Genomic DNA, 26,740 nt, shown 5'->3' on the forward strand with positions numbered 1-26,740 from the left:
GCGACTGAAGTCAGGGCCACCGGACGGTAGTCATTGAGGCACGTTGCCTGGTTCTTCTTTGGTACTGGTATGATGGTGGTGGTCTTGAAGTAGGAGGGGACCTCGGAGTGGATTAGGGACAGGTTAAAGATGTCGGTGAATACCTCTGCCAGATGGTCCGCGCAGGCTCTTGAGTGCACGACCAGGGATCCCGTCCGGGCCCGTCGCCTTCCGAGATTTCACTTTCAGGAAGGCCGATCTGATTTCAGAAGCCGTGATGGTGGGTATGGGTGAATTATGGGCTGCTGGGGCACTCAACAGCGGATTGTTGGTTACCTGTGTGGGGAGAGGGGGGGGGGGGGGGTGGGTTGTGGAACAGTGGGGCTGGACAGAGGGCCAGTGACAGGTGGAGATTGACAAAGATGTTGTGGACAGAAAGACAAAGGCAATCTAAATGTACCGGCTGAGTATTTCTGAGTAGGGGCTGGTTCAGCTCACCAGGCTAAATCGCTGGCTTTTAAAGCAGACCAAGCAGGCCAGCAGCACGGTTCGATTCCCGTACCAGGCGCCGGAATGTGGCGACTAGGGGCTTTTCACAGTAACTTCATTGAAGCCTACTCGTGACAATAAGCGATTTTCATTTCATTTCTGGCTGGTTTACTGGGGACTAGTTTAGTTCTGTCGGCTGGACAGTTGGTTTGTGACGCAGTGCCAGGCCAACAGTGTGGGTTCAATTCCGTACCGGCTGAGGTGAGTCATGAAGGATCCACCATCTCAACCTTGCTCCTCACCTGAGATGTGGGGATCCTCAGGTTAAATCACCACCTGTCAGCTCTCTTCTTGAAAGTGGAAAGCAACCTCTGAGACTACGGCGCCTATTTTATTCCTGGCATTTTTGCATTTATTTCAAGTCTCCTGAATATGCAATATTTTGCTTCTGTTCATTGCTGTTGGTTTCAAAGTAGTTTAATTCAAACGGATTTGTTAAATCGCTGATTGGGATCGGTAACAAAATACGTTATACTGTAGTCCAGAAATGTTGATTCAAAAATGCAATTCCAATAAAGCGATTTAAACAAATCATCAGAAAAGCTATTAACGGTATTAACACGAATTACTGGACATCCGGATTTTTGAATGAACAATTACCAGTCTATAATGTATTTTGTTACCAAGACTGTACCGCGCAGCGCTTTAAATCTCCCAGCGATGTTTTGTTTTTACAGATCTCCCCCTTTCGTACGAAATTCCTCTGGCCGCTCTGAACCTGTTTATTTGAGAGGAATTAATAACTCGGGCCATACAGGACACGGATGTGTGCGTGTGTTTTTTTAAAGTTCAGTGTGCAGCGAGAGGTTTATTTTGGTCAGTCATGTGCATTTGTAATCTTTATTGCTGCAGTGACTGGCCTCCTTCCAGTCACCACATTCCTTATCCATACCCTGTCGCCACGTGTCTCGCTGATCTGAAAGGTTTCCCATCCTTCCTTCATCTCTAACGTGTGGAATCTCTTTGATCCCCTGATCTCTGTGCATGGAGCGGTGATCGGGACACGGAATTCCGATGGAAAAAAAAGCCAAAAAAAATCTGAAATGACTCTTGAAATCTTAACACACCGAAATTCGATTTCACTTTTATTTGCCGAAAGAGGCGGGCTACAATATCATTTGCACGAGTGTTCCCTGGAATCTGAAATAAAAACAGTGAAGTGTGCCAATAAAGCACCGTACACTGGGAAGATAGAACTCTCCACAGGTTTGCTGTCAGAGCCGGGAGAGTTTCTCCCGCACTTTTCAATCTCAGTCAGCGGTGCCAGGGCCCCCAGGGGAGGAATCGCTGACCCAGGTTAGCAGCTTGACCCAGATCTGCAGAGAGAGGGTGCACAGAGAGAGGGGGGTTTAACCAGCAATCCGGATTGATTGCAAACAACAATTTGTGGAGAAGCACACCATTGCTCAGTGCAATTCCAGCCAACTTCATATCCACTGTGCTCTCCTTATCCGCGAGTACGTGCGGGTACATCATTCCCAACTCACACCCTGGGCTGGGATCACGTGAATTTGCAGAGCCGCCTCTCTCGCCCCGGCGATAGTTGTGTTGCATTGAGAGGGTGAGAAAAAGCAGCATTCGCACAAACAGCGACCCAGCAGCGTTACGTTATAGTTGCTGCCTCGTCAGATGAGAGGGGAAAGGAGCAATCCCCACCCGGTGAGGAACGTTGGGACAAGTCTTTACTTTTTTCATCAAAAATAGGCGAAACCCAGAGGTTGTGAGGTGAAAAGTTTGGATTTTGCTGCATGTGAGTGATCGGTGCTGGGGGGAGGTTCTGTGCAGCTGGCTCAGGAGCCCCCAAGCGGCGGCGGTGGCTTGCGGTGTAGCCCTCCTCCCCCCAGCAAGTCAACCCAATCCGGGAGAGCGGCTGCGGGCAAACTCTCTCTCGCCCAAGATGAAACGCTCCAACCTCTGGACACTTACTTTGCTCCTTCACTTCGCCCGCGGATCCGGTGAGTTGCTGAGTTAAGATGTTTTCTTAAAGCTGAGTGGATTTTCCCTCTTTAAAAGTTTTCACCTGAGGCAGGGGAGTTATGCAGTGTGTGGAGTTTAAACTGCTGTTGGGTACTGTTATTAATGAATAAACCGCAGTAAGTGGGGAAGGGGAACGCCATCTCGATTTGAATTCAGATGTATCACTGTTAAATAAGAGAATAGAAAGAAATTTCAGTGTGTTCTCCAATGAATTTCCAGTGTGATTGATGGGGTGGTGACCTCGCTTATTTGAACTTAGGTTTTTATAATGGTCTTTTGTTTCTACCGCCTCTCCCACCGATCTGCAGGTTTGACATTAAAACATCAAAAAAATGCTGACCCCCACATTCAAGTTCTCCAAATCTTTTACCCTTTTTCGGATGCTGGCAGATCTGTTTTTATACAGCGCATTAACTTGGTGGAGCGTTTTTTTTCAAAACATCTGGTTGAAAAGTTTCACCACCACCTCTCTGGCTGTCCTCACTTGTTGATTTTAAGTTAGGGATATATTGCAGCAGTACGTTTTGCATTCCTGGACGAAAGCATTGCTCCACTTTCTGGATTTTGTTTTAATCGCTGGGAATGTGTTTAGATGGCTCCAACATTTGTTTGGGGGGAGTGGGGGGAGGTTAGCGAGGGCAGGAATCTGAATGAAAACATTGGAAGCCCATGCTTATGGTACACTACGACGTGTTGTGTGACTGACAGCAGTTAAGTGCCTGCAATGGGGGAGGGCGACTCCCGTTTGTTTCTTTGCTTGTTACAGAAGGCACGACTTGCCCCTTTCATGGCCTCCGGAATCCCCAAGGGTTTTGGACCCAATGAAGTAAATGTGAGCGTCGTCAGTGTTACATAGGGGAACCCAGCAGCTGATTTGAATGTAGGAAGGTCCCACAAGACAGCGGTGAAATGGAAAGCAACTAATAATAATCTTTATTGGTCACAAGTAGGCTTACATTAACACTGCAGTGAAGTTACTGTGAAAATCCCCTAGTGTCCACAGTCCGGCATCTGGTCGGGTACATGGAGGGAGAATTCGGAATGTCCAAATTACCTAACAGCACGTCTTTCTGGACTTGTGTGAGGAAACCGGAGCACCCGGAGGAAACCCACGCAGACACAGGGAGAACGTGCAGACTCCGGACAAACAGTGACCCGAGCCAGGAATCAAACCAGGGTCCCTGGCGCTGTGAAGCAACTGTGTTAACCACTGTGTTACCATGAATCATGTCAGGGTGCCTGTCCAGATAAAACCACATCATCTGTTTTAGCTGCTTGAGGGGTAAATGTTGTCCAGGTCCTCTGTTTTTCTTTGGGATCTTTATGCTCACCTGTGAGAGCAGTCAAAGCCTTGGTTGCACATTGCTCTCAAAATATGGTATCTTTGACAGTGCAACACTCCCTCAACATGGCATTGGAGTGTTAGCCCAGATTATATGCTCAAATCCCTGCAGTGTTTCTGACTGGAGGCACAATCTCTGAATTATGGAGGCATTGAACTGACAATGTGTATTTCAATGGGCTAACCACTGATGGTACCCAGCCTTTGGCATATTCTTGTAGCCATGGTATTTATGTAACTGGTTCAGTTTCTGGTCAATGATAACTCCCAGGATGTTGATAATAGGGGATTCCATTGAATGTCAAGGGCAGAAGGTTGGGTCCTCTCTTGTTGGAGATGGTAATTGTCTGGCACTTGTGTGGTGTGAATGTAACTTGCCACTTATTAGCCCAAGCCTGAACATTGTTCAGGTCTTGCTGTATATGGCATGGATTGCTGCAGTATCTGAGGAGCCATGAATGGTGCTGAACGCTGAACAATCACCAGCGAACATCCTCACTTCTGACCTTATGATGGAGGAACGGTAACTAAAGCAGCTGAAGATGGTTGGGCCTAGGGCACTACCCCGAGAAACTCTTTGGTGATGTTCTCGGACTGCAATGATTGACCGCCAACAATCACAACTGTCTTCCTTTGTGCTAGGTATGACTCCAACCAGTGGGAGCTTTACGATTCCCATTGACTTTCAGCTTTGCTTGAGCTTCTTGAGGCCACATTTGGTCAAATACTGCCTCAGTCACAGTCTCACTCACCTCGAGAGATCAGTTCATTTGTCCATATTTGGACCCAGGCTGTAATGAGGTCAGGAGCTGAATGACGTTTGTAGAACTCAAACTGAGCATCAGTGAGCAGGTTATTGCTGAGTAAGTGCTGCTTGATAGCACTGTCAACGGCATTTTGCCAAACCTCCAGAGTAGACTGATGGGGCAGTAATTGGCCGGGTTGAATTTGACTGACCTTTTGTGGACAGGACATACCTGGGCAATATGCAACATTGCCAGGTAGATGCCTGTGTCATGGCTGTACTAGAACAGCTTGGGTTAGGGGCGAGGCAAGTTTTGGAGTACAAGACCCCTATTTCTACCTCACTCACCACTGCCAAAACATTTTTGAACCAGCCATCACTGAGATGCTGCATTCCTCCTTCCTTGCTTCTATTCTCCACAAACCGCAGCGTATACAGTTTTACCTCTATCCTTCCACCATTTCCATTCTTCTGAAGTTCAATGACTCATTTTGAAATTACTATGCCCTGTCCAGTCTCCCAGTGCTTTCAAAAGCTTTACAAAAAAAAACTTTCCAAAAAAATAAACCCCATTCATGCTTTCAAAGTCCCCTCTTCATTTCTATCTTCTTTCTGCCCTGCTCTGTCATTCTTCTGTCTGCTCTGGAAAGCTGTCTGAGAAAGGTTTATCTCCCAGTGTAGAAATACTAGTTACGGTTGCTGAGGTGTCAGCAAGGTGTTTTATTTTCAAGCTAACGGGTTGTCTTTTCTGTCTCAACAAAGCTGCAGCGTTACCTTTTTAAAAAAAAATATTTATTGCAAATATCAAATTCTGACATAGAAAGACTACGTATCCTTTCTGCCGCATCATATCTCGCATGTCTGGTTCCAGGTGATCAGGAAGCTGATGGCTTCACACACTTAATTCCTGTCTGCGATAATCCTCACGAGGACCATGGGGGAATCATTGATTGATCTCCCCATGGGCTTCATTGGACACGAGTTCCCGTGGTGTGCGGGCAGGGTCCCGCCCAGCTAGGGCTAGTTAACGGGACCTTTTTAAGCGTGGCTCCCAGACCTGAACCGTCATTTCCCGATAGTCCTGGGCTGGGATGTTTGTTTTGTGTACTATGGTAGTGCCTTTTTTTTCAGTTTAAAATAAACCAGTTTGGTCTTCCTCACTACGCCTCCTGGAATTACTACATCGGCGACGAGAATCGAGCACGGGATTCTGAGCTGCCTTGAAACTCCTCAACGACAACTCCGATAAACAAAGCAAAAAGAAAAACCCGGAAATGCCCTTGTTTAGTAACCTCAAGCCTTACGATGTGGACATGTAGCACAGGCTCAAGCATGCCCAACGAATGTGCTATTTCTTCCAAGCCAGCGGCATAGAAGAACATAGAACATACAGTAGGAACATACAGAAGGAGGCCATTCGGCCCATCGAGAATGCACCGACCCACTTAAGACCTCACTTCCACCCTATCCCAATAACCCCGCCTCACCTTTTTTTTGGACACTAAGGGCAAATTAGCATGGCCAATCCACCTAACCTGCACGTCTTTGGATTGTGGGAGGAAACCGGAGCACCAGGAGGAAATCCACACAGACACGGGAGAAAGTGAAAATTCCACACAGACAGTCACCCAAGACCAGAATTGAACCCGGGAAGTCGGAAGTTGGAATTCAGAATGTCCAATTCACCTAACAAGCACGTCTTTCGGGACTTGTGGGAAGAAACCGGAGTACCCGGAGGAAACCCACGCGGACACTGGGAGAACGTACAGACTCTGCACAGACTGACCTAAGTGGAAATCGAACCTGGGACCCTGGTGCTGTAAAGCAACAGTGCTAACCACTGTGTTACCATGCTGCCTACAGTAGAGCATGTAGAGAGCAAAACAATGCAACTAAACTGCATCATCACCCCTAAGGTTCCCCAATAAAGGTAACACTCTTTGTCAATGGCCATTCTCTTGAAAATGGAGGTGGATACGGGAGCTGCCGTCTCCATCATCGGGCAACCGAATTCCGGCATCTCCGAAGGGGCATGTTGCCCCATATGCCTCCGAGACACCAGGGCCAGGTTGGCTACGTATACAGGGGAATCGTTGAAGATTATGGGGACCACTATGACCCTGGTTATCTATGGGCACCAGATGGTCCAGCTCCCACTCATAATTATATGAGGACCAGGAGCCAGCCTCTTATGACGGAGACTGACTCCAGTTCAAATATTCAAAAGAGAAATGAAGAAACAGCCTGCTGGTTCCCTGGATATGAAATTGGCCCAGTTCCTGTTTGATTATAGAACCATACCGCACATGATGATGGGAGTCGCACCAGCAGAATTGTTAATGGGCACCAGACTCAACCTGCTGTTTCACAACTTCCCAACAGTCATATTGATACTGTGGCTACCAGGGCAGGTCAAAGGCTAGGAATCCTATGGCGAGGAACCCGCCTCCTGACCCCCCAAAACTTGTCCACCATCTACAAAGTACAAGTCAGGAGTGTAATGGAATACTCTCCACTTGCCTGGGTGAGTGCAGCTCCAACAACACTTAGGAAGCTCGACACCATCCAGGACAAAGCAGCCGGCTTGATTACCCCCCCCCCCCCCTTCCACAAACATTCAAATCGTCCATCACGACGAACAGTGACAACCTTGTGTACCATCTACAAGAGGCACGGCAGTAACTCAAGGTTCCTTAGACAGAACCTTCCAAACCCAAGACCACGACCATCTCAAAGGACGAGCAACAGATAACTGGGAACCTCACCAACTGGAGTTTCCCCTCCAAGTCATTCATCACCATTCTTTCACTGTCACTGGGGCAACATCCTGGAACACTGTGGGTGTACCTCGCCTGAAGGACTGGAACGGTTCAGAAGGCAACTCATCACCATCTTGAGGGGAACTAGGGAGGCCGATAAATGCTGGCCTAACCAGCGATGTCTACATACCGCAAATGAATTTTTAAAAACATTGTGGGGGGGGGGTGTGTGTGTGTGTGTGTGTGTGTGTGTGTGTGTGTGTGTGTGGGGGGGGGGGGGGGGGGGGGGGAGGTGGAGTCAAAGCAGAAGACCCAAAAACGGAACTATGCACCAGAAGACCCAAAAGGAACTTCAGAACAGGAAATTGTGCAGACTTTGTGCAGAACATTGGAGATAGCTCCCAGGAATCATGCTGGAAATGGCTGGTCCAGTTTCTGACAAACTCAAAGCCCAAAGGAAGGTCGCTGTTTAAAAAAGGAGGTAGGCAGAGAGCGGCTAATTATAGGCCAGTGAGCTTAACTTCAGTAGTAGGGAAGATGCTGGAATCTATCATCAAGGAAGAAATAGCGAGGCATCTGGATAGAAATTGTCCCATTGGGCAGACGCAGCATGGGTTCGTAAAGGGCAGGTCGTGCCTAACTAATTTAGTGGAATTTTTTGAGGACATTACCAGTGCAGTAGATAACGGGGAGCCAATGGATGTGGTGTATCTGGATTTCCAGAAAGCCTTTGACAAGGTGCACACAAAAGGTTGCTGCATAAGATAAAGCTGCATGGCATTAAGGGTAAAGTAGTAGCATGGATAGAGGATTCGTTAATTAATAGAAAGCAAAGAGTGGGGATTAATGGGTGATTCTCTGGTTGGCAATCAGTAGCTAGTGGTGTCCCTCAGGGATCCGTGTTGGGCCCACAATTGTTCACAATTTACATAGATGATTTGGGGACCAAGGGCAATGTGTCCAAGTTTGCAGATGACACTAAGATAAGTGGTAAAGCGAAAAGTGCAGAGGATACTGGAAGTCTGCAGAGGGATTTGGATAGGTTAAGTGAATGGGCTAGGGTTTGGCAGAAGGAATACAATGTTGACAAATGTGAGGTTATCCATTTTGGTAGGAATAACAGCAAACGGGATTATTATTTAAATGACAAAATATTAAAACATGCTGCTGTGCAGAGAGACCTGGGTGTGCTAGTGCATGAGTCACAAAGTTGGTTTACAGGTGCAACAGGTGATTAAGAAGGCAAATGGAATTTTGTCTTTTATTGCTAGAGGGATGGAGTTTAAGACTAGGGAGGTTATGCTGGAATTGTATAAGGTGTTAGTGAGGCCACACCTGGAGTATTGTGTTCAGTTTTGGTCTCCTTACTTGAGAAAGGACATACTGGCACTGGAGGGTGTGCAGAGGAGATTCACTAGGTTAATCCTGGAGCTGAAGGGGTTGGATTACAAGGAGAGGTTGAGTAGACTGGGACTGTACTCGTTGGAATTTAGAAGGATGCGGGGGATCTTATAGAAACATATAAAATTATGAAGGGAATAGATAGGATAGATTTAGGACTGAGTATAGGAGGAACTTCTTCACCCAAAGGGCTGTGAATCTATGGAATTCTTTGCCCAGTGAAGCAGTTGAGGCTCCTTCATTAAATGTTTTTATGGTAAAGATAGATAGTTTTTTGAAGAATAAAGGGATTAAGGGTTATGGTGTTCAGGCCGTAAAGTGGAGCTGAGTCCACAAAAGATCAGCCATGATCTCATTGAATGGCGGAGCAGGCTCGAGGGGCCAGATGGCCTACTCCTGCTCCTAGTTCTTATGCTCTTATGAAAAAACACCTGAACCATCTGAGGAGCAGGAAACCCAGTCTAGCAGAGACAATGTCAGCAGAGATTATATTCTTGACGCCCGTTGCAAATAACTCCAACAAGGAGATCCATTCCGTCCAACGATTAAGATTTGGAGTCCGAAATGGAGACAGAGGAGATTGATCCTACGCCGATGGTCAGGATGGTGTTGGCTTGGAGTGGAACGTCCGCCTAGAGCAGCACAGTGAGTAGCACTGTTGCTTTACAGCTCCAGGGTCTCGGCTTGGGTCACTGTCTGTGTGGAGTCTGCACGTTCTTCCTGTGTCTGCATGGGTTTCCTCCGGGTGCTCTGGTTTCCTCCCACAAGTCCCGAAAGACGTGCTGTTAGGTAATTTGAACATTCTGAATTCTCCCTCCGTGCACCCGAACAGGCGCCGGAATGTGGTGACTAAGGGCTTTTCGCAGTAACTTCATTGCAGTGTTACATGTAAGCCTACTTGTGACAATAAAGATTATTAATTATTAGAAGTTGGAGGTGAATAATCATTTTCCTTCTCTGACATACTATCATCTGTTGAACCTCTGCTCAAAGGAAGAACTCCAGATTTCATTCCCTACTTCTCTTTGAAATAATCAGTGGTGTGATTACTAACTCTGTAACCTCTGTTCCTCTCCTCAACTTATTGGTCCAGCAAGGGGAGCCATTTTAGTGCAAAGGAGGAGGAGCAGGTATGTGGGCTTCATTTTAGAGTTCTTTTAAAAAATATATAAATTTGAGTACCCAATTCTTTTTTTCCAATTAAAGGACAATTTAGCGTGGCTAATTCACCTGCCGTGCACATCTTTTTGGTCTGTGGGGGTGAGACCCACACGGACAGTGACCCGGGGCCAGGATCGAACCCGGGTCCTTGGCGCCGTGAATTGTATGTTTCTTTCAAAGTATTATTAAGCATAATGCAGCATATAACTTCCATCTGTGTTCTATACAATCTGATTTGTTTACGTGTCAATTGACCCTGAATCAGCTACTTTGTCTGAGACTCTGTTATGTGTGCCTGCCAGGAAATGGATCAGCAAAAAGTGTTTCTTTCCCATTTTATCTTTGCTTATAAATATTACTTTTGTGTCATCCACCCTGAACATATTTCCCATTGAATCTCTTGCTTCCTGAAGTAATTTCATTCTACAACAGATGAAATGAGAGTACGCAAGCAGTGAAGTTAATAGAATCAGAATAGTATTTACAATACAATGCAATACAAAGCTGCTGGGAATTCTAAAACCTTGAGCTTTTAAATACAAATGTAGCTATAACATTTAAAGAGTGACAGGAAGCTCTATTTCTTTTTTTTTAGAAATGCTTTTCAGTGGGATTTTGAACAAAGTATATTTACCGTTATGTACACAAAATAGAATACATAAATATACATAGAAGAGAAGGGAACACGCACAAAAAACAAAACAAGCAACAACAACAAAAAAGTTAGAATAAAATAACTGGTAGGGTATTATGTGCTAGCTCAACAACAGCAGCTCTGTACAATTGTCAATATTGTTTTTAAGCACATAAGTAGGCATCTGTTTGTGGGGTGGGGGAAACTGGGGGGTACATATACATTTGGTGTCGGGGAAACAAGTACAGAACAATTACAGAGGGCAATACGCGAATGGATCTGGTGTTGGTGTTGTTGCTTGCTTCTCGCGGATGGTTTTCGCTGCCGTTGTCGTCTCGCGATTCTTTTGTTATACTCTTGACGTAGCATAAGCTGCTTCCTTGATGCGCACTCTGACAAAGGAAGGTTCAGACTTGGAGATAGCTTTAACACATTTATTGAACTGTTATCAATTCTCCTACTTGGATTCGACTCTCCTGTTAATCCTGCTATAGCTACTCAGACGGACGAACCAGTCTGCTACAATCCAGGTGGTGGGTGTGATGTTAAATTAATCCTGTGTCTATACTCACTGACTGTCTCCACTGGAAAGAGGAAGATCATGTGTGCTGTGCCCTTTTATATGGGTTGGTGTAATGCCCCCATGTGGTAGTGTCACCTCTGTGTGTATCGTGAATGCCCATTGGTCGTGTCCTATCTTACTGACCTATTGGTTGAATGTCTGTGTGTCATGTCTCTGGTTCTCCCTCTAGTGTCTAGCTAGTCTACGTGTATTTAGATTAACCACTTGTGTATTGACAGTGATGCATATCTCTCTTTGGAGAGATTCTGAGTGGTCGGACAGTCAGTCTGCAGCTTTGGGTGGTTCTGCTGACCGCCAGCCGAACAGGATTCTACGGTGGGCGATCAGGGAGGCAAAGGCAAGAGCATCCGCCCTCCCCAGGAATAGATCTGGCTGGTCTGATACCCCAAAGACCGCCACTTTTTGGCATGGCTCCACCCTCACCCCCACCACTTTGGACATTGCCTCGAAGAAGGCTGTGCAGTACCCTGCAGATCTGGGGTAAGACCAGAACATGTGGGCATGGTTGCCCGGGTCTCCTTGGCACCGTTCACATCTATCCTCCACCTCCGGGAAGAACGTACTCATACGAGTTCTTGTTAAGTGGGCTCTATGTACCACTTTTAGTTGCGTCAGACAGAGCCTTGCGCACGTGTAGGTGAAGTTAACCCTATGCAGTCCTCACCCTATTTCAATCCCCAGGTCTTCCTCCCATTTCTTTCTTGTAGCGCCAGTACGGTGTCAGCCCTTTTTACCAGTCGGTCATACATGTCGCTACAGTTCCATTTATCTGGGATGCTTGTGTCCAGTAACTCTTCCAGTAATGTCTGTCGTGGTTGTTGTGGATACGTCCTTGTCTCCTTTCGAAGGAAGTTTTTGAGTTGCAGGTACCTTAGCTCGTTCCCCCTGGCTAGCTGGAATTTCTCTGTCAGTTCGTCCATTGATGCAACCCTGCTGTCTGTGTATAGGTCCCTGACTGTCAGTGTCCCTCTGTCCTGTCCCCACTTTTGAAGGTGGCGTCAGTCAGCGCTGGTGTGAACCTATGGTTGTTGCAGATGGGAACTTTGTCCAACATTTTGGTCAGGCCAAATTGCTGCCGCAGTTGGTTCCAGAACTGGAGGGTGGCTGTCACCACCGGGCTGCTGGAGTGTTTTTTGGATGGGGATGGGAATGCTGCCGTGGTGAGGGCCCAGAGGGAGGTCCCCTTGCAGGAGGCCTCTTCCGCTCGCACCCACTCGGCTTCTGGCTCCTTGATCCATCCCCTTATTCACTCGGCCGTTGCCGCCCAGTGGTAGAATTGTAGGTTTGGGAGGGCTAGCCCCCCTCTGGATTTAGTTTCTTGTAGGACCTTCTTTGGGATCCAACATTCTTCCCTCCCCCCATACGAACGCCATGATTAGTTTGTCTAGTGCTTTGAAAAAGGCCTTGGGGATGTAGATCGGGATGGATCTAAGTAGGGAGAGGTACCTGGGCAGTACGTTCATTTTGATCGTCTGGACTCTCCCCGCGAGGGAGAGTGGGAGTCTGTTCCATCTTTGCAGGTCCTTTTTTACTTCCTCTGTCAGACTGGTGAGGTTCCATTTGTGGATCAGTTTCCAGTCATGGGCTATTTGGATCCCCAGGTAGCGGAATTTGTGTCGGGCTTGTTTAAATTACAGTCCTGTCTCACCTCCTTGTGGGTGAACCGGGAAGATCTCGCTTTTGCTCATGTTGAGTTTGTAGCCCGAGAAGGAGCCAAACACTTTCAGGAGTGCGATGATTCCGTCCATGCTACTTTGTGGGTCCGAAATGTGGAGGAGCAGGTCATCTGCATAGAGTGAGACTCTGTGCTCTCTGCCACCCATTTGGATCACCCTCCAGCTTTTTGCTCTGAGAGCAATTGCTAATGGTTTGATCGCGAGAGCGAACAGCAGCGGGGACAGTGGCCATCCTTGTCTGGTGCCCCTGTGCAGCTGGAAGTATAGGGCATTGGAGTTGGTCCGTGGGAGCGTTGTATAGGAGTTTTACCCAGGAGGTGAACCCTGTTCCAAGCCTGAACTGCTCCGGTACTGCTTTTCTGCGTCAAGGGAGACGATCACCTCTGGTGTTCTCTCCCCGGATGGGGTCATTATCACGTTTAGCAGGCGCCTGATGTTCGACGTTAACTGCCTACCTTTGACAAAACCCGTCTGGAGGAAGCTCTATTTCTGCATGTTGTTTTGGCAAGAGTAGTGAACCTCTCTTCAGAATGAAAGGCCTGTCATGGCCTTTCAACCAGCATTAAAGTGAAGATTTTTTAAATACAAAAATGTGCCCAAAGTTGTCGTCGAAACCTGAACCTAACAGTAATGTTATTACGTAGAGTGAATTCACACCTTCCATCCTCTCGAGCATGTCCTCTGACATAGACAGGAAGAAACTGTGTTTGCATATTACCTCCCTCAGGACATCTGAAAAGACAAGTGCAATTGCAGTTCTTATGCAGGCACATACACTTGCATGGTTTGATGGCCCATATGTTTGTGGGAGGCACAGTGGTTAGCACTGCTGCATCACAGTGCCAGGGACCTGGGTTCAATTCCGATCTCGGGTGGACTGTGTGGAGTTTGCACATACTAGCTATGCCTGCTTGGGTTTCCTCTTATAATCCAAAAATGTGCAGATTAGGTGGATTGGCCTTGCTAAAAAATTGCACCTTTAGTGTCCAAAGATGTGCAGGTTCGGTGTGCTGATGGGAATAGGGTGGGGGAATGGATTGGATTGGTTATTGTCACATGTACTGAGGTACAGTGTAAAGTACTGTTCTGCGTGCAGCTCAAACAGATCATTTAGTACAGGAAAAGAAAATACATAATAGGGCAAACATAAAATACACAATAGACACAGGTATCGGGTGAAGATGTGTGAAGAGATCAGATCAGTCCATCGGTCCATAAGAGGGTCATTCAGGAGTCTGGTAACAGCGGGGAAGGAGCTGCTTTTGAATCTGTTGGTGCGTGTTCCCAGACTTTTGTATCTTCTGCCCGATGGAAGAAGTTGAAAGAGTGAGTAAGCCGGGTGGGAGGGGTCTTTAATTATGCTGCCCGCTTTCCCCAGGCAGCGGGAGGTGTTGACAGAGTTAATGGATGGGAGACGGGTTTGTGTGATGGACTGGGCAGTGTTCACGACTCTCTGTATCTTCTGATCTTGGGCTGAGTGGGCCTAGGTAGGGGGCTCTTGGTAGGGTCCGTGCAGACCCAATGGCCGAATGGTCTCCTGCACTGTAGGGGTCCTATGGATTCTCTGGGGGGTGGTGCCTTTTAGAACTAGACTTTGCTGAAAGATGATTTCTTGTAAACTTGCTTCCACGAACTGACTATGTGATCAAGCTGCCTGGGAGGTAACATCAAATAAAAATAAACAAGCCTGGAGGACAAAAGCAGCCCACTTGATTTCTACCCGTTCCACAATAAGAACATAAGAACTCTGAGCAGGAGTAGCCCATCTGGCCCTTCAAGCCTGCTCCGCCATTCAATGAGATCATGGCTGTGGATACAGGTCCACTTTCCCGCCCAAACACCATAATCCTTTATTCTTCAAAAAAACATTTATCTTTATCTTGAAAAGGTTTCATGAAGGAGCCTCAACTGCTTCACTGAGCAGGGAATTCCATAGATTCACAATCCTTTGGGTGAAGAAGTTCCTCCTAACCTCAGTCCTAAATCTACACTAATATTCACTCCCTCCACTAATGGCAGCTGTGTGTGTTATCTACAGGATGCACGCCAAGATTCATTAGGCAGCAACTTCCAACCACACAACCACTGCCATCTTGAAGGACAAGAGCACCAGATGCCTGGGAACCCCACCACCTGGAGGTTCATTCTAAATCGCTCACTATCCTGACTCAGAAATATATCGCCCACTGTCGCTGGGTCAAAATCCTGGAACTCCCTCCCTAACGGTACAGTGAGTGTACCTACACAACAGGGGCTACAGCAGTTCAAGAACCACCACCATCTCGTGGACAACTAGGGATGGGCAAAGAACAATACAGCCCAGGAACAGGCCCTTCGGCCCTCCAAGCCTGTACCGGTCATGATACCAACCTTTGCCAAAACCCTCAGCACTTCCTTGTGCTGTATCCGTCTATACCCAACCTATATATGTGTTGGTCAAGATGCCTTTTGAACGCTGTTAATGTATCTGCTTCCACAACCTCCCCGGCAATGCATACCAGTCACTCACCACCCTCTGCGTAAAAAACATGCCTTGTACATCTCTAAACTGTGCCCTAAGGACCTTAAACCTATGCCCGCTGGTGACTGACCCCTTCACCCTTGGAAAGTGCAAGCCCATCCACTCTATCCATGCCCCTCATAATCTTGTAGACCTTTATCAGGTCGCCCCTCAATCTCCATCTTTCTAATGAAAACAGTCCGAGTCTATTCAGCCTCTCCACATAGCTAACACCCTCCAGACCAGGCAACATCCTGGTAAACCTCCTCTGCACCCTTTCCAAAGCCTCCACATCCTTCTGATAGTGTGGCGACCAGAATTGTGTCCACTATTCCAAGTGCGGCCTCATTAAGGTTCTATACAACTTTGGCATGACCTGCCAGTTTTTATACTCTGGATAAAAGCTTTGACAAAGAGTCATCGGACTCTAAACGTTAGCTCTTTTCTCTCCCTACAGATGCTGCCAGACTTGCTGAGATTTTCCAGCATTTCCCCTTCAGTTTTTATACTCGATGCCCCGTCCAATGAAGGCAACCATTCCGTATGCTTTCTTGACTACCGTGTCAATTTGTGTTGCCACCTTCAAAGATCTGTGGACCTGCACGCCCAGACCTCTGTGACTTTCTATATTCCTAAGAGTTTTGTCATTTACGGTATATTTCCCTTCTATGTTAGACCTAAAAGTGCATTACCTCACATTTGTGCAGATTAAACTCCCATTTGCCATTTCTCTGCCCAAGTCTCCAACCTATCTATGTCCTGCTGTATCTTCTGACAATCCTCAACACTATCTGCCACTCCACCAACCTTGGTGTCATCCGCGAATTTACTAATCAGACCGGCCACATTTTCCTCCAAATCGCTTATGTACACTACAAACAACAGAGGCCCAGATCCCTATGGAACACCAGTTGTCACAACTTTCCATTCAGAAAAACACCCTTCTACTGCTACCCTTTGCCTTCTGTGACCGAGCCAGTTCTGTATCCATCTTACCACCTCACCTCTGATCCGTGTGACCTTTTGTACCAGTCTGCCTTGTCAATGGCTTTACTAAAGTCCATGTAAACAACATCCACCGCCTTCCCTGCATCAATCATCTTTGTCACCTCCTCAAAAAACTCGATCAAGTTAGTGAGGCACGATCTCCTTCTCAAAACCATGCTGTCTATCGCTTATGAGTCCATTTGTTTCCAAATGGGTATAAACCCTGTCTCTCCAGTAATTTACCTACAACCGACGTGAGGTCCACCGGCCTATAGTTTCTAGGATTATCCGTGCTACCTTTCTTAAACAGCGGTACCACATTAGCTATTCTCCAGTCCTCTGGGATCTCACCTGTTGCCAATGAGGATACAAAAATGTCAGTGAAGTCCCCAGCAATTTCCTCCCTTGCATCCCTCAGTGTTCTGGGGTAAATCCCATTCGGCCCAGGATACGTATCTACCTCAGTGACTTTTAAAAGACCCAATACCTCCTGCAATAAATGGAGAAGGAAGCTGGCCAGGATTTCTTTACACCTTGAATATCACAGGATCTTTAACATCCGTTGGGAGCAAAATCTGAAGATTGTCGCTTATGACCAAGCAACACTCCTTTTGTATTATATACAAAAGTAGTTGGACTTAAGCCTACAATTTTCTGTTTTGGAGGCAAGACCATCTGAGCTAGACTGACCAAGAGAAATTGGCCCTTTTTAAAAATTCTACCTTTTTTCAAGTTCTTTGATAGGAAGATCTCTAAAATGGACTCCGGGTTCTATATTTTACTGTAACACAATTGGGAATTAAAAATATTAAATGCACGGAAACATAGAATTGTAAAAATCCAAAGGAAAATTCCATATTACGGAAACTCAACCAAATGTATTTTACTGTGTAAATTTCTTCATAGGTTTGATTCCCTAATGACTGGAACCTATTCCAGTGACTAGTTGAAACCTTTTTTAAAGAAGTATATTTATTGAGATTTTACAATTGAGAGAATATCGCGATAAAGTTACAAAGTAATACATCCCTATGCATAGGAAGAAGAAACCCTCTTAATATACATGAGTACAGACAGAGTGGAATATCACAATCTACTCAATACAATCATTAGACAGGATTAGATGTTCATATAACCCCACCAGAGACCAAGGGATAAACAGGATAAAGTCATAAAAACATGACAAAACGGTGCAATCCCTCCCATGCCACAGGCCTACAATCACCACAAAAAAAATCATAATAATAATAATCGCTTATTGTCACGAGTAGGCTTCAAATGAACTTGCTGTGAAAAGCCCCTAGTCGCCACATTCCGGCGCCTGTTTGGGGACGCCGGTAGGGGAATTGAACCCGCGCTGCTGGCATTGTTCTGCATTACAAGCCAGCTGTTTAGCCCACTGTGCTTAACCAGCCCAAGCGGCCCACAGCCTAGGCCCTGGGGAATGACTCAACCGGCGTGGCCACCTCCAAACTCTCATAATCATAGAGAACAGGATAATAAAGGACCAGTGATCGATGGGCCAACTGACCCCTGGTCTCGAAGACATGATATGTTGTGCTCCATCGAATGCCTCCAAATCAAGATTCCCAAAGCATGGCAGCCAATTTTCAAACTCAGCCGGGAACTCACCTCCCGCTTCTCGGCAGGCACTGGGCCGAGATCCTCAGTCAAGGCAACATCTTCAATGGTGGCCATCATCCTGATGCAGGCAGCACTTCAAAGTGAGAGACCGCTCAGCAGTAACTACGCCACTGCCCCACCCCGACTGCCACCAACAGACAAAGATTTAAAGATTTTATCTCAGCTCTTCCTCACAGAAACACCAATCAGGAACATCCAGTTACATGACATAAATGCCTTGTACCCCAGAAAAAGACAAAATGAAGTCTGCACCAGAGTAAAATGACAGATTAAAAGAGCAGAGCTGGAGCTCGTGGAAATATGATTGCTCCCCTAGTTGAAAGTGTAGCACTCCCCTCAGATTGAGTAGCACTCAATCTTCAGTCTGCGTTAAGTTAGTTAATCTCAGTTGGGGCACGTTTGGAAAATGAGGTTTTGCCCCCGCATGAGGGATGATTTGAGGGAAAGATCAACCAATGTGTCCACCTGAGAATCACACCCCTTCTCCCTCAAACATTGAAAGTACTTGTTTGGTTGTGAAGTGAAAATGGGATCAGGATGGCTGTACTGCCCTCACTATTAATTGTCTGGTGTCATCCGCTATCTAGGTTCATACTCCTTGTGTCGTGCTCACAAAGCAACAACAACGTATGCACAAAGCAAAATACTATGGATGTCGGAAATCTAAAATAAAAACAGAAAATGTTGGAAATACTCAGCAGCTCTGGCAGCATCTATAGAAAGAGGGACAGGACAGAATTTATTAGTGGCAGCATGGGTCCCTCGCACTGGTTGGAGATCTGGTAGGCGCCCCATGTTGCCTTTCCAGGGGAAGTCCAGTGCTGTCCTGAGGTAAACGAGCAGTTACTTGGCTTGTGTCAGACCTTCTATTGAATTACGACCCAGTAGGGCAGTAATCCCGCTCTGAAGCTGCTGTCCAATCAGAGGCTGGCCGTTCTGGAAGTGGTGGCCACTGCTGACATTGCACTGGGATCTGCACAGAGTTTTGGCAATGGATCCTCCAGAGTCTGGTAAATTGGGTGACATGGGAGAGGGCCAACAGCAAGGGCCAGGAGGTGGCTTCCTACAGACCCCCCTGACCTCCTCCCCTTCCCGATGCTGGGTCCCTCAATTGGGCATGAAGTGCCGTTGAACGTGGGACACCCTCCACCAGAAGCCTGGGCATCTGCCCCGAATGGCAAGTAACATGCTGGCTAAATATGATCGGTGGTGGGATGAGGTCCTTAGGTGGCCTTCAAGGTCTCCAATTGGCCTTGGTGAGGGGTTGGGGGGTGGGGGGTCCCTCCCTGGACTTAATCAGAGGGAGGCGGTGGGATCTCTGGGCTGTGCAGGATACCAAATTGGGGGAGAGCAGAGACCGTGAAGGTATTTGGGGCTGGATGAAGTTAGGTAGGTAGGGAGCGGCAAAACCATGTTTAACATGTCTTGTGCCCTTTAAATCAGTTCAGTTATTAAAAAAAAAAATTAAAATGCAGAAATAATTGTTCTATTTCTCACATGACATGTCAACAATAGTCATTTTATTGTCACACAGGAGCTTTATTTGTCTTTTGTCTCCTTTTTAAAAATGGGTTAAGAATATTTGGTCTGCAGAAGAGACAACACATTATTGTCCTGTTCTCAATCTCTCCGTTCTGGGAAAACCTGTAACAAGTGGTAACTGGCAAGCAAGGCTATAAAAACTATTAGCAAACTCTGAAAGAATGTGAAGTTTAATCCATTAGAAAGCTCTAAATTAATGAGGCTGCTTCCGAGCAGGATTGCTTTTTCCATCAATTTTCACCCATTCACCTGAGAATTGACCCAAGTTGAGGCTTGGATGCTAATCTTCATCCAATCAGATAGCTTACCACGACCTGCGTATACGCTTAGCTAATTTTAGCAGCAGAGTTTCGAGTCACAGGTGCATAAAGAAAATAAGAAACACTTGCATTTTTGAGTCCACAACCTTTTGACTTCCAAGATCAGAGTGTTGGCCCCCTGATAGCCGGCTTCACAGCCAAGCTCCCTCTACTCTTCGCTCGTGTCCATATACACATCCTTTAAACAGACATGAGTAGCTAGTAATCAATGGTGCACACTCTGGAAACACTCCCCCTCTCTAAACCAGAAACACTGAGTTGAATTCAAGTGCACCTGTTCCTGCTATACTGAGAACAACTAACCCAGCCAAGACCGAGATCAAACCCGGTACTCAAGGCCCACTAGTTAAACTCGCTGAATTGGAAATCAAGCAACCAAATTTACAGTGTAAGCCACGGCTCAGCTGGTGGCACACTCGTCTCTGAGTTTGAAGGTGTGGATTCAAGTCCCACTCCAGGGCTTGAGCACAAAATGAAGGCTGCCGGTCAAGGTAAATACTGAAGGAGTGCCGCAGTATTAGAAATGCCATCTTTTAGGCAGGGGGAGTTGGGCAAGGTAGGGGTAGGTCGGTGGGGAATTGTTGTTGGAGTGTTGTTTATGTAAGATATGTTGGCTGGGTTTTTTCCCCTTGGTGTGCGGTTGTTTATTGTGTTACAATTTCTTTTTTTTTTAATAAACAATTTTATTGAGGTAGTTTTTGGCTTTATAAACAGTTACAGACATCATCAGAAAGGAAGCAAAAAAGGCAAAAATGTGCAAACATCCACGTACTTTCAATACTTCCATCATACCGTATTGCACAAGCCCGCTCCCCTCCCACCCGTACTACCCGCCATATTTTCCCTCCTACTCTACTCTACCCCCCCCCCCCCCTCCCCCCCCCCCCCCTGCTGACGCTCACTCTCCCGCAAAGAAGTCAATAAATGGTTGCCACCTCCGGGTGAACCCCTGCACAGATCCCCTCAAGGCGAACTTAATTTTTTCCATCCCCAGGAAACTTGACATGTCCGCAAGCCACCACTCAGTCTTCGGGGGCTTTGAGTCCCTCCACGCCAATAATATTCGTCGCCGGGCTATCAGGGAAGCAAAGGCCAGCACATCGGCCGCTTTCTCCCCCTGGACGCCCGGGTCTTCCGAAACCCCAAAAATTGCCACCCCTGGACTCATCACCACCCTTGTTTTTAGCACCTGGGCCATGACCCCCGCAAATCCCTCCCAGTACCCCCTCAGCTCAGGGCATGCCCAAAACATGTGCACATGGTTCGCTGGTCCTCCCGCGCACCTAGCGCATTTGTCCTCTATCCCGAAAAATTTGCTCATCCGAGCCACCGTCATATGGGCCCGGTGAACGACCTTAAATTGGATCAGCCCGAGCCTTGCACATGTCGCGGTCGAGTTTACCCTACTCAGGGCCTCTGCCCACAGCCCATCCTCCATTTCCCCGCCTAGCTCCTCCTCCCATTTAAGTTTCAGTTCCTCTGTCTGGGACCCTTCCTCCCTCATGAGCACCTTATAAATACCTGAGACTCTACCCTCCCCTTCGTCCCTCCCAGAGACTATTCTGTCTAGGATCCCCATTGGCGGGAGGCGCGGGAAAGATGGGACCTGTCTACGAACAAAGTCCCGCAGCTGTAGGTATCTAAAATCATTTCCCCCTACCAACCCAAATTTCTCCTCCAAGCTCCTCAAACTCGCGAAGCTCCCTTCCAGGAACATATCACCCACCCTTCCCGCCCCTGCTCGCCGCCATACTCGGAACCCCCCATCCATACTGCCGGGGGCAAACCGATGGTTGTCGCAGATTGGCGCCCAGACAGACGCCCCCATCTCCCCCACATGCCTCCTCCACTGGCCCCATATCCGCAGGGTCGCCACCACTACCGGGCTGGTGGTGTACTTGGCCGGCGGCAGCGGTAGAGGAGCCGTGACCAGGGCTTCCAAACTGGAGCCCCTGCACGAAGCCGCCTCCACTCGCTCCCAAATAGACCCCGTACCCACCATCCACTTCCTTATCATAGCGATGTTGGCTGCCCAGTAATAATTGACCAGACTCGGCAACGCCAGCCCTCCCTCGCTGCGGTTCCTCTCCAACATCGCCTTCTTCACCCGCGGAGACTTTCCCGCCCAGACAAAGCTCATGATCAGCCCGTTAACTCTTTTGAAGAAGGACTGTGGGATAAAGATCGGGAGGCACTGAAAAATAAACAAAAATCGAGGGAGGATTGTCATCTTTACAGTCTGCACCCTCCCTGCCAGCGACAGCGGGAGTGCATCCCATCTCCGAAACTCTCCCTTCATTTGCTCCACCACCCTGGCCAAATTTAACTTGTGCAGCCTGCCCCAGTCTCGCGCCACCTGGATTCCCAAATACCGGAAATTTTCCTCAACTAACCTAAACGGTAGCCCTCTCAATCTGTTCTCCTGGCCCCTTGCCTGTACCACAAACATTTCACTCTTGACCGTATTTAATTTGTATCCTGAGAACTGGCCGAACTCCCTCAGCATTCCCAGTATAGTTCCCATCCCGGCCACTGGGTCCGACACGTACAGGAGCAGGTCGTCTGCATAAAGAGAAACCCTATGTTCAACCCCGCCCCTCACCATCCCCTTCCAACCCTCTGCGGCTCTCAGCGCAATCGCCAGCGGCTCTATGGCCAGCGCAAACAGCAGCGGGGAGAGCGGGCAGCCCTGCCTGGTCCCTCGGTACAACCTAAAGTACTCCGACACTTCTCTGTTGGTCCTGACGCTGGCCCTCGGGGCCTGATATAATAATTTGATCCAATCCACCAATCCCTCCCCGAACCCAAACCGTCCGAGCACCTCCCATAGATATTCCCACTCCACCCGGTCAAAGGCCTTCTCGGCGTCCATAGCCACCACTACCTCCACCTCTCTACCCGCCGGGGGCATCATTATCACATTGAGCAATCTCCTCAGATTGGCCGCCAGCTGCCTACCTTTCACGAACCCCGTTTGATCCTCCCCAATCACCTCCGGTACACAGTCCTCCATTCTACCCGCCAGTACCTTTGCCAGGAGCTTGGCATCTACATTAATCAGGGAGATTGGCCTGTAGGACCCGCACACCTCCGGGTCTTTACCCCGCTTTAATATCAGAGATATGGTGGCTTGTGACATCGTCGGCGGCAGGGTCCCTCTGTCCCTTGCCTCATTGAAAACCCTCGCCAAGACCGGGCCCACCAGCTCAGAGAACTTCCTATAAAACTCTACTGGGTATCCATCCGGCCCCGGGGACTTCCCCGATTGCATGGCCTTTAGGCCCCCCAATACCTCCTCTACTCTAATCGGGGCCCCCAGCTCTTCCACTCGCCCCCCCCCAACTGTTGGGAATGTTAACCCATCCAGAAACCTTTTCATCCCCTCCGGTTCTTCTGGCGGCTCCGAAGTATACAGCTTACGATAGAAGTCCCGGAATACCCTATTCAATTCTGCCGGATCCTCCACTTTGTGCCCCCCCTCGTCCCTCACTCTACCTATTTCCCTGGCCGCCTCCCTCCTCCTAAGTTGCTGCGCTAACAGTCTGCTAGCCTTTTCCCCATACTCGTACACCACTCCCCTCGCCTTCCTAAGCTGTTCCACGGCCCTGCTCGTGGATAGTGCCCCCAGTTCCGCCTGTAGCCTCTGCCTTTCCCTGAGTAAAACCTCCCCCGGGGACTCCGCGTGCTCTTCATCTATCCGGCCCATTTCCCTGACCAATCTATCCATCTCTGCCCGGTCTGCCTTGGCTCTATGGGCCCCAATTGAAATCAGCTCCCCCCGCACTACTGCCTTTAGCGCCTCCCACACGGTCGCCGCTGAGACCTCCCCAGTGTCATTCACCTGCAGGTAATTTTTTATACATTTCCGAAGCCTCTCGCAGATCCCCTCCTCCGACAGCAGTCCCACATCTAGCCTCCATTGCGGGCGTTGATACCTCGCTCCCCCGAACTGCAGGACCACCCAATGCGGGGCATGGTCTGAAATGGTAATTGCTGAGTATTCCGTGTTCTTTACCTCCCCCCTACAGTCCCTGCTTAGCACAAAGAAATCTATCCTGGAATATACTTTGTGGACGTGCGAGTAGAACGAGTAGCCCCTTCCTGTTGGCTGTCCCTCCCTCCAGGGGTCCACTGCCCCCATTTGCTCCATAAACCCTTTCAGCTCCCTTGCCATTGCTGAGAGCCTACCCGTTCTGGGACACGACCGATCCAAAGTCGGGTCAAGGACCATGTTAAAGTCCCCTCCCATTATTAGCCTGCGAGAATCCAAGTCCGGGATCTTCCCCAGCACTCTTTTAATGAAGTCCACGTCATCCCAGTTCGGGGCATATATATTCACCAGCACCACTCTTCTCCCCTCCAGCCTGCGTGTTACAATTTCTAATATAAATGCCTCAATAAAATATTTTTCAAAAAGAAAAGTGCCATCTTTTGGATGAGTTGCTAAACTGAGACTCCCATCTACACTTCCAGGTAGATGTCAAAAATAGCCTATCGCAGTATTTCAAAGAAAAATGGGGAAATTATTCAGAGTGTCCCAGACAATATTTATCCCTCAATCAACATTGCAAAGGCAGATTATTTTGTCATCATCATATTACTGCTTGTGGGAGCTTGCTGTGTGCAAATTGGCTCTCGTGCTTTGTACATCAAAACAGTGAATACATTTCAAAAGTGCTTTTGGCTGTAAAGTGCTTGAAAATGTCCTCTTCGAGCACCGTGAAGACACTACAAATGAAATATTTAAAAAAAAGTTTAGATATAATCCAACCAAGGTTCAAAACAAGTTTTAAATGCCAGGCACAGTCCGGGCCTCCATATTACAAAGGCACTGGTGAAATTGTGAAGGAGAGTCACAATGATGATACCATAATTGAGAGGTTATACTTACCAGAAAACATTGAAAGGTTATGCTGTTAAGAGGTGTGAGAGAGCTTGTGTGAAGTATGTGGGTGATTTGTGGCCAAATGCATGTCTCAATCAAGCGGGCTGCTTTGCCCTGGAAGTTGTCAAACTGTTTGAGTGTTGTTGGAGCTGCACTCATCCAGGCACGGGGAGAGTATTGGTGAGGCACACATCCAAAGGTTGAAGAACAGATGTCAGACCCCTGGTATAAAATGCAATTTAAGGTGTTATTCCTTCAGCCTCCTTGTAATATCAGTGACCATAATAGAGCTGAACATGTCCCACATGATAAGCTGTGTTCTTTGAGTATGCCATTGGGAAACCTATTCCACACATCAGTCTGCAACTTCACTCCATCCACATCAACTCCATGAATATGCACAAATTCTATGGCCGGGAACTTAATTTTCCATCAGCTTTAATTTGATTTCATTGGCTGAACAGGCAAGTATCATCGTGTCTTTTATCTTCTTGTGTACTGTGGTTTTCACGAGAACTGTTCTTCAACGTTTCCATGCCACAGTTCTGTTGCTGAGCATATCGAGAGGCGTCGTCAGTTTCATCCATGCTGTTCATGTGACATAATGGGTAGGCCTGTGATGCACTATCAATTACGAGAAGACGAGAGTAGAATGTAATCGAGGCTTTATTACACTGAGATGTGTGGCCTCCGACAGCAGCTGACGAAATGGCTGCTGTATGGGGGAGCACACATATTTATACTCCGCCTACTGGGCGGAGCCAGCAGGCAGGGATCTATCCCCGTACCTATATTACTTACCGTAAATATATATATATACATCAGTGGTGACTAGGCCTGTTTGTGCTGCTGCCTGATGATAAATCACAACTAGACGCTGGTAGTTTTTAGCATTGACAATTTTTAACAGGCTCTGAGTGATCTTGGATCGCTGGAAAGCTAGAAATTTCCATCCATAAAGATGCTGCACCAGCCAGCAGTTGCTCTAAAATCTTTACTGGACTCAGGGTTTCATTTGGCCTGTATTGCATTTCTGGTGATGATGATGTAAATATTGTGACAATTTCAGAGGACCCATTCCTTTACCTGCTTCTCTGGATTAGGCCATTAACTACTTCCTGTCCTCATGGCCAATTTTTGGCCTTGGGCAGCTTCTTTACAGCACATTCCTCCTGTTACCACGCAAGCTTTTCACTTACGCTGAATTCCCTCGCCATGGCAAATGAGTAAATGTTACGGCTTCTATTATGAAAGCAGCTTCGTATTTACAGGGGCTATATACAGGGGCTGTTTAGCACAGAGCTAAATCGCTGGCTTTGAAAGCAGACCAAGCAGGCCAGCAGCACGGTTCGATTCCCGTAACAGCCTCCCCGAACAGGCGCCGGAATGTGGCGACTAGGGGCTTTTCACAGTAACTTCATTGAAGCCTACTCGTGACAATAAGCAATTTTCATTTCATATTTCCTACTTTTTGCCAAATGACCCATTTTTGCTCGTCATTACCCACCTGGACGTGAATTAAACTCCCATGTTTGATAATAGCAGCATGGCCTATATCACTCTCTTGATCCCATGCGTTGACTTATAAGGTGACTAAAACATGAATTCCTGAGATGAAAAATGGATGCCCTCTCTAATCCGAGTACAGCATTTCTTTTACCAGGAAAGGAGACTTGTGTGGAAGAAGATCTGCTTGTATGCTGAGTATGGGCCTAAATATGATTTTTGGCACAAAACATTGGGTCATTTTTTTATGGTGGGCCACCTTGTATGGCACATACAGTTTGCTGATGCAAAATAGTGTCAGTGTATTTCTTTTTGAGTGGACCTTTTATTTTCTCCCTTTGGGTTGTGTGAAATCTTATTTTCTTACCAGTCCCCTTTAGTCTCTTTGGGCTCATGTTTCATCAGGCAGATGGGCTGGCTACTGGCCTTTACTGGTGCTTAGGAATTAGTTCCCCCCTGAACTTTAACCCCCCACAGTCCAAATCAGCAATCTTTCTAACATTGGCAGGAACTCCAGAAAGTTGCTAATGTTTGGCAACTTGCAGGTATT

General features: G+C 47.5%; 1 protein-coding gene across 1 annotated transcript in view; it reads left to right on the plus strand.

The window, feature by feature from the left end:
- Positions 1 to 1,839: 1,839 nt before the first annotated feature.
- mertka (c-mer proto-oncogene tyrosine kinase a) overlaps positions 1,840 to 26,740 on the plus strand; it is a 181,749-nt gene continuing 156,848 nt past the window's right edge. Inside the window, exon 1 of the mRNA XM_038799109.1 lies at positions 1,840 to 2,483. Within this exon, the coding sequence (XP_038655037.1) occupies positions 2,426 to 2,483 (58 nt within the window). The 5' untranslated portion in view covers positions 1,840 to 2,425. The remainder of the gene's footprint in view (positions 2,484 to 26,740) is intronic.

Source organism: Scyliorhinus canicula, chromosome 6, assembly GCF_902713615.1.
Source record: "Scyliorhinus canicula chromosome 6, sScyCan1.1, whole genome shotgun sequence".
Lineage (NCBI taxonomy): Eukaryota > Metazoa > Chordata > Chondrichthyes > Carcharhiniformes > Scyliorhinidae > Scyliorhinus > Scyliorhinus canicula.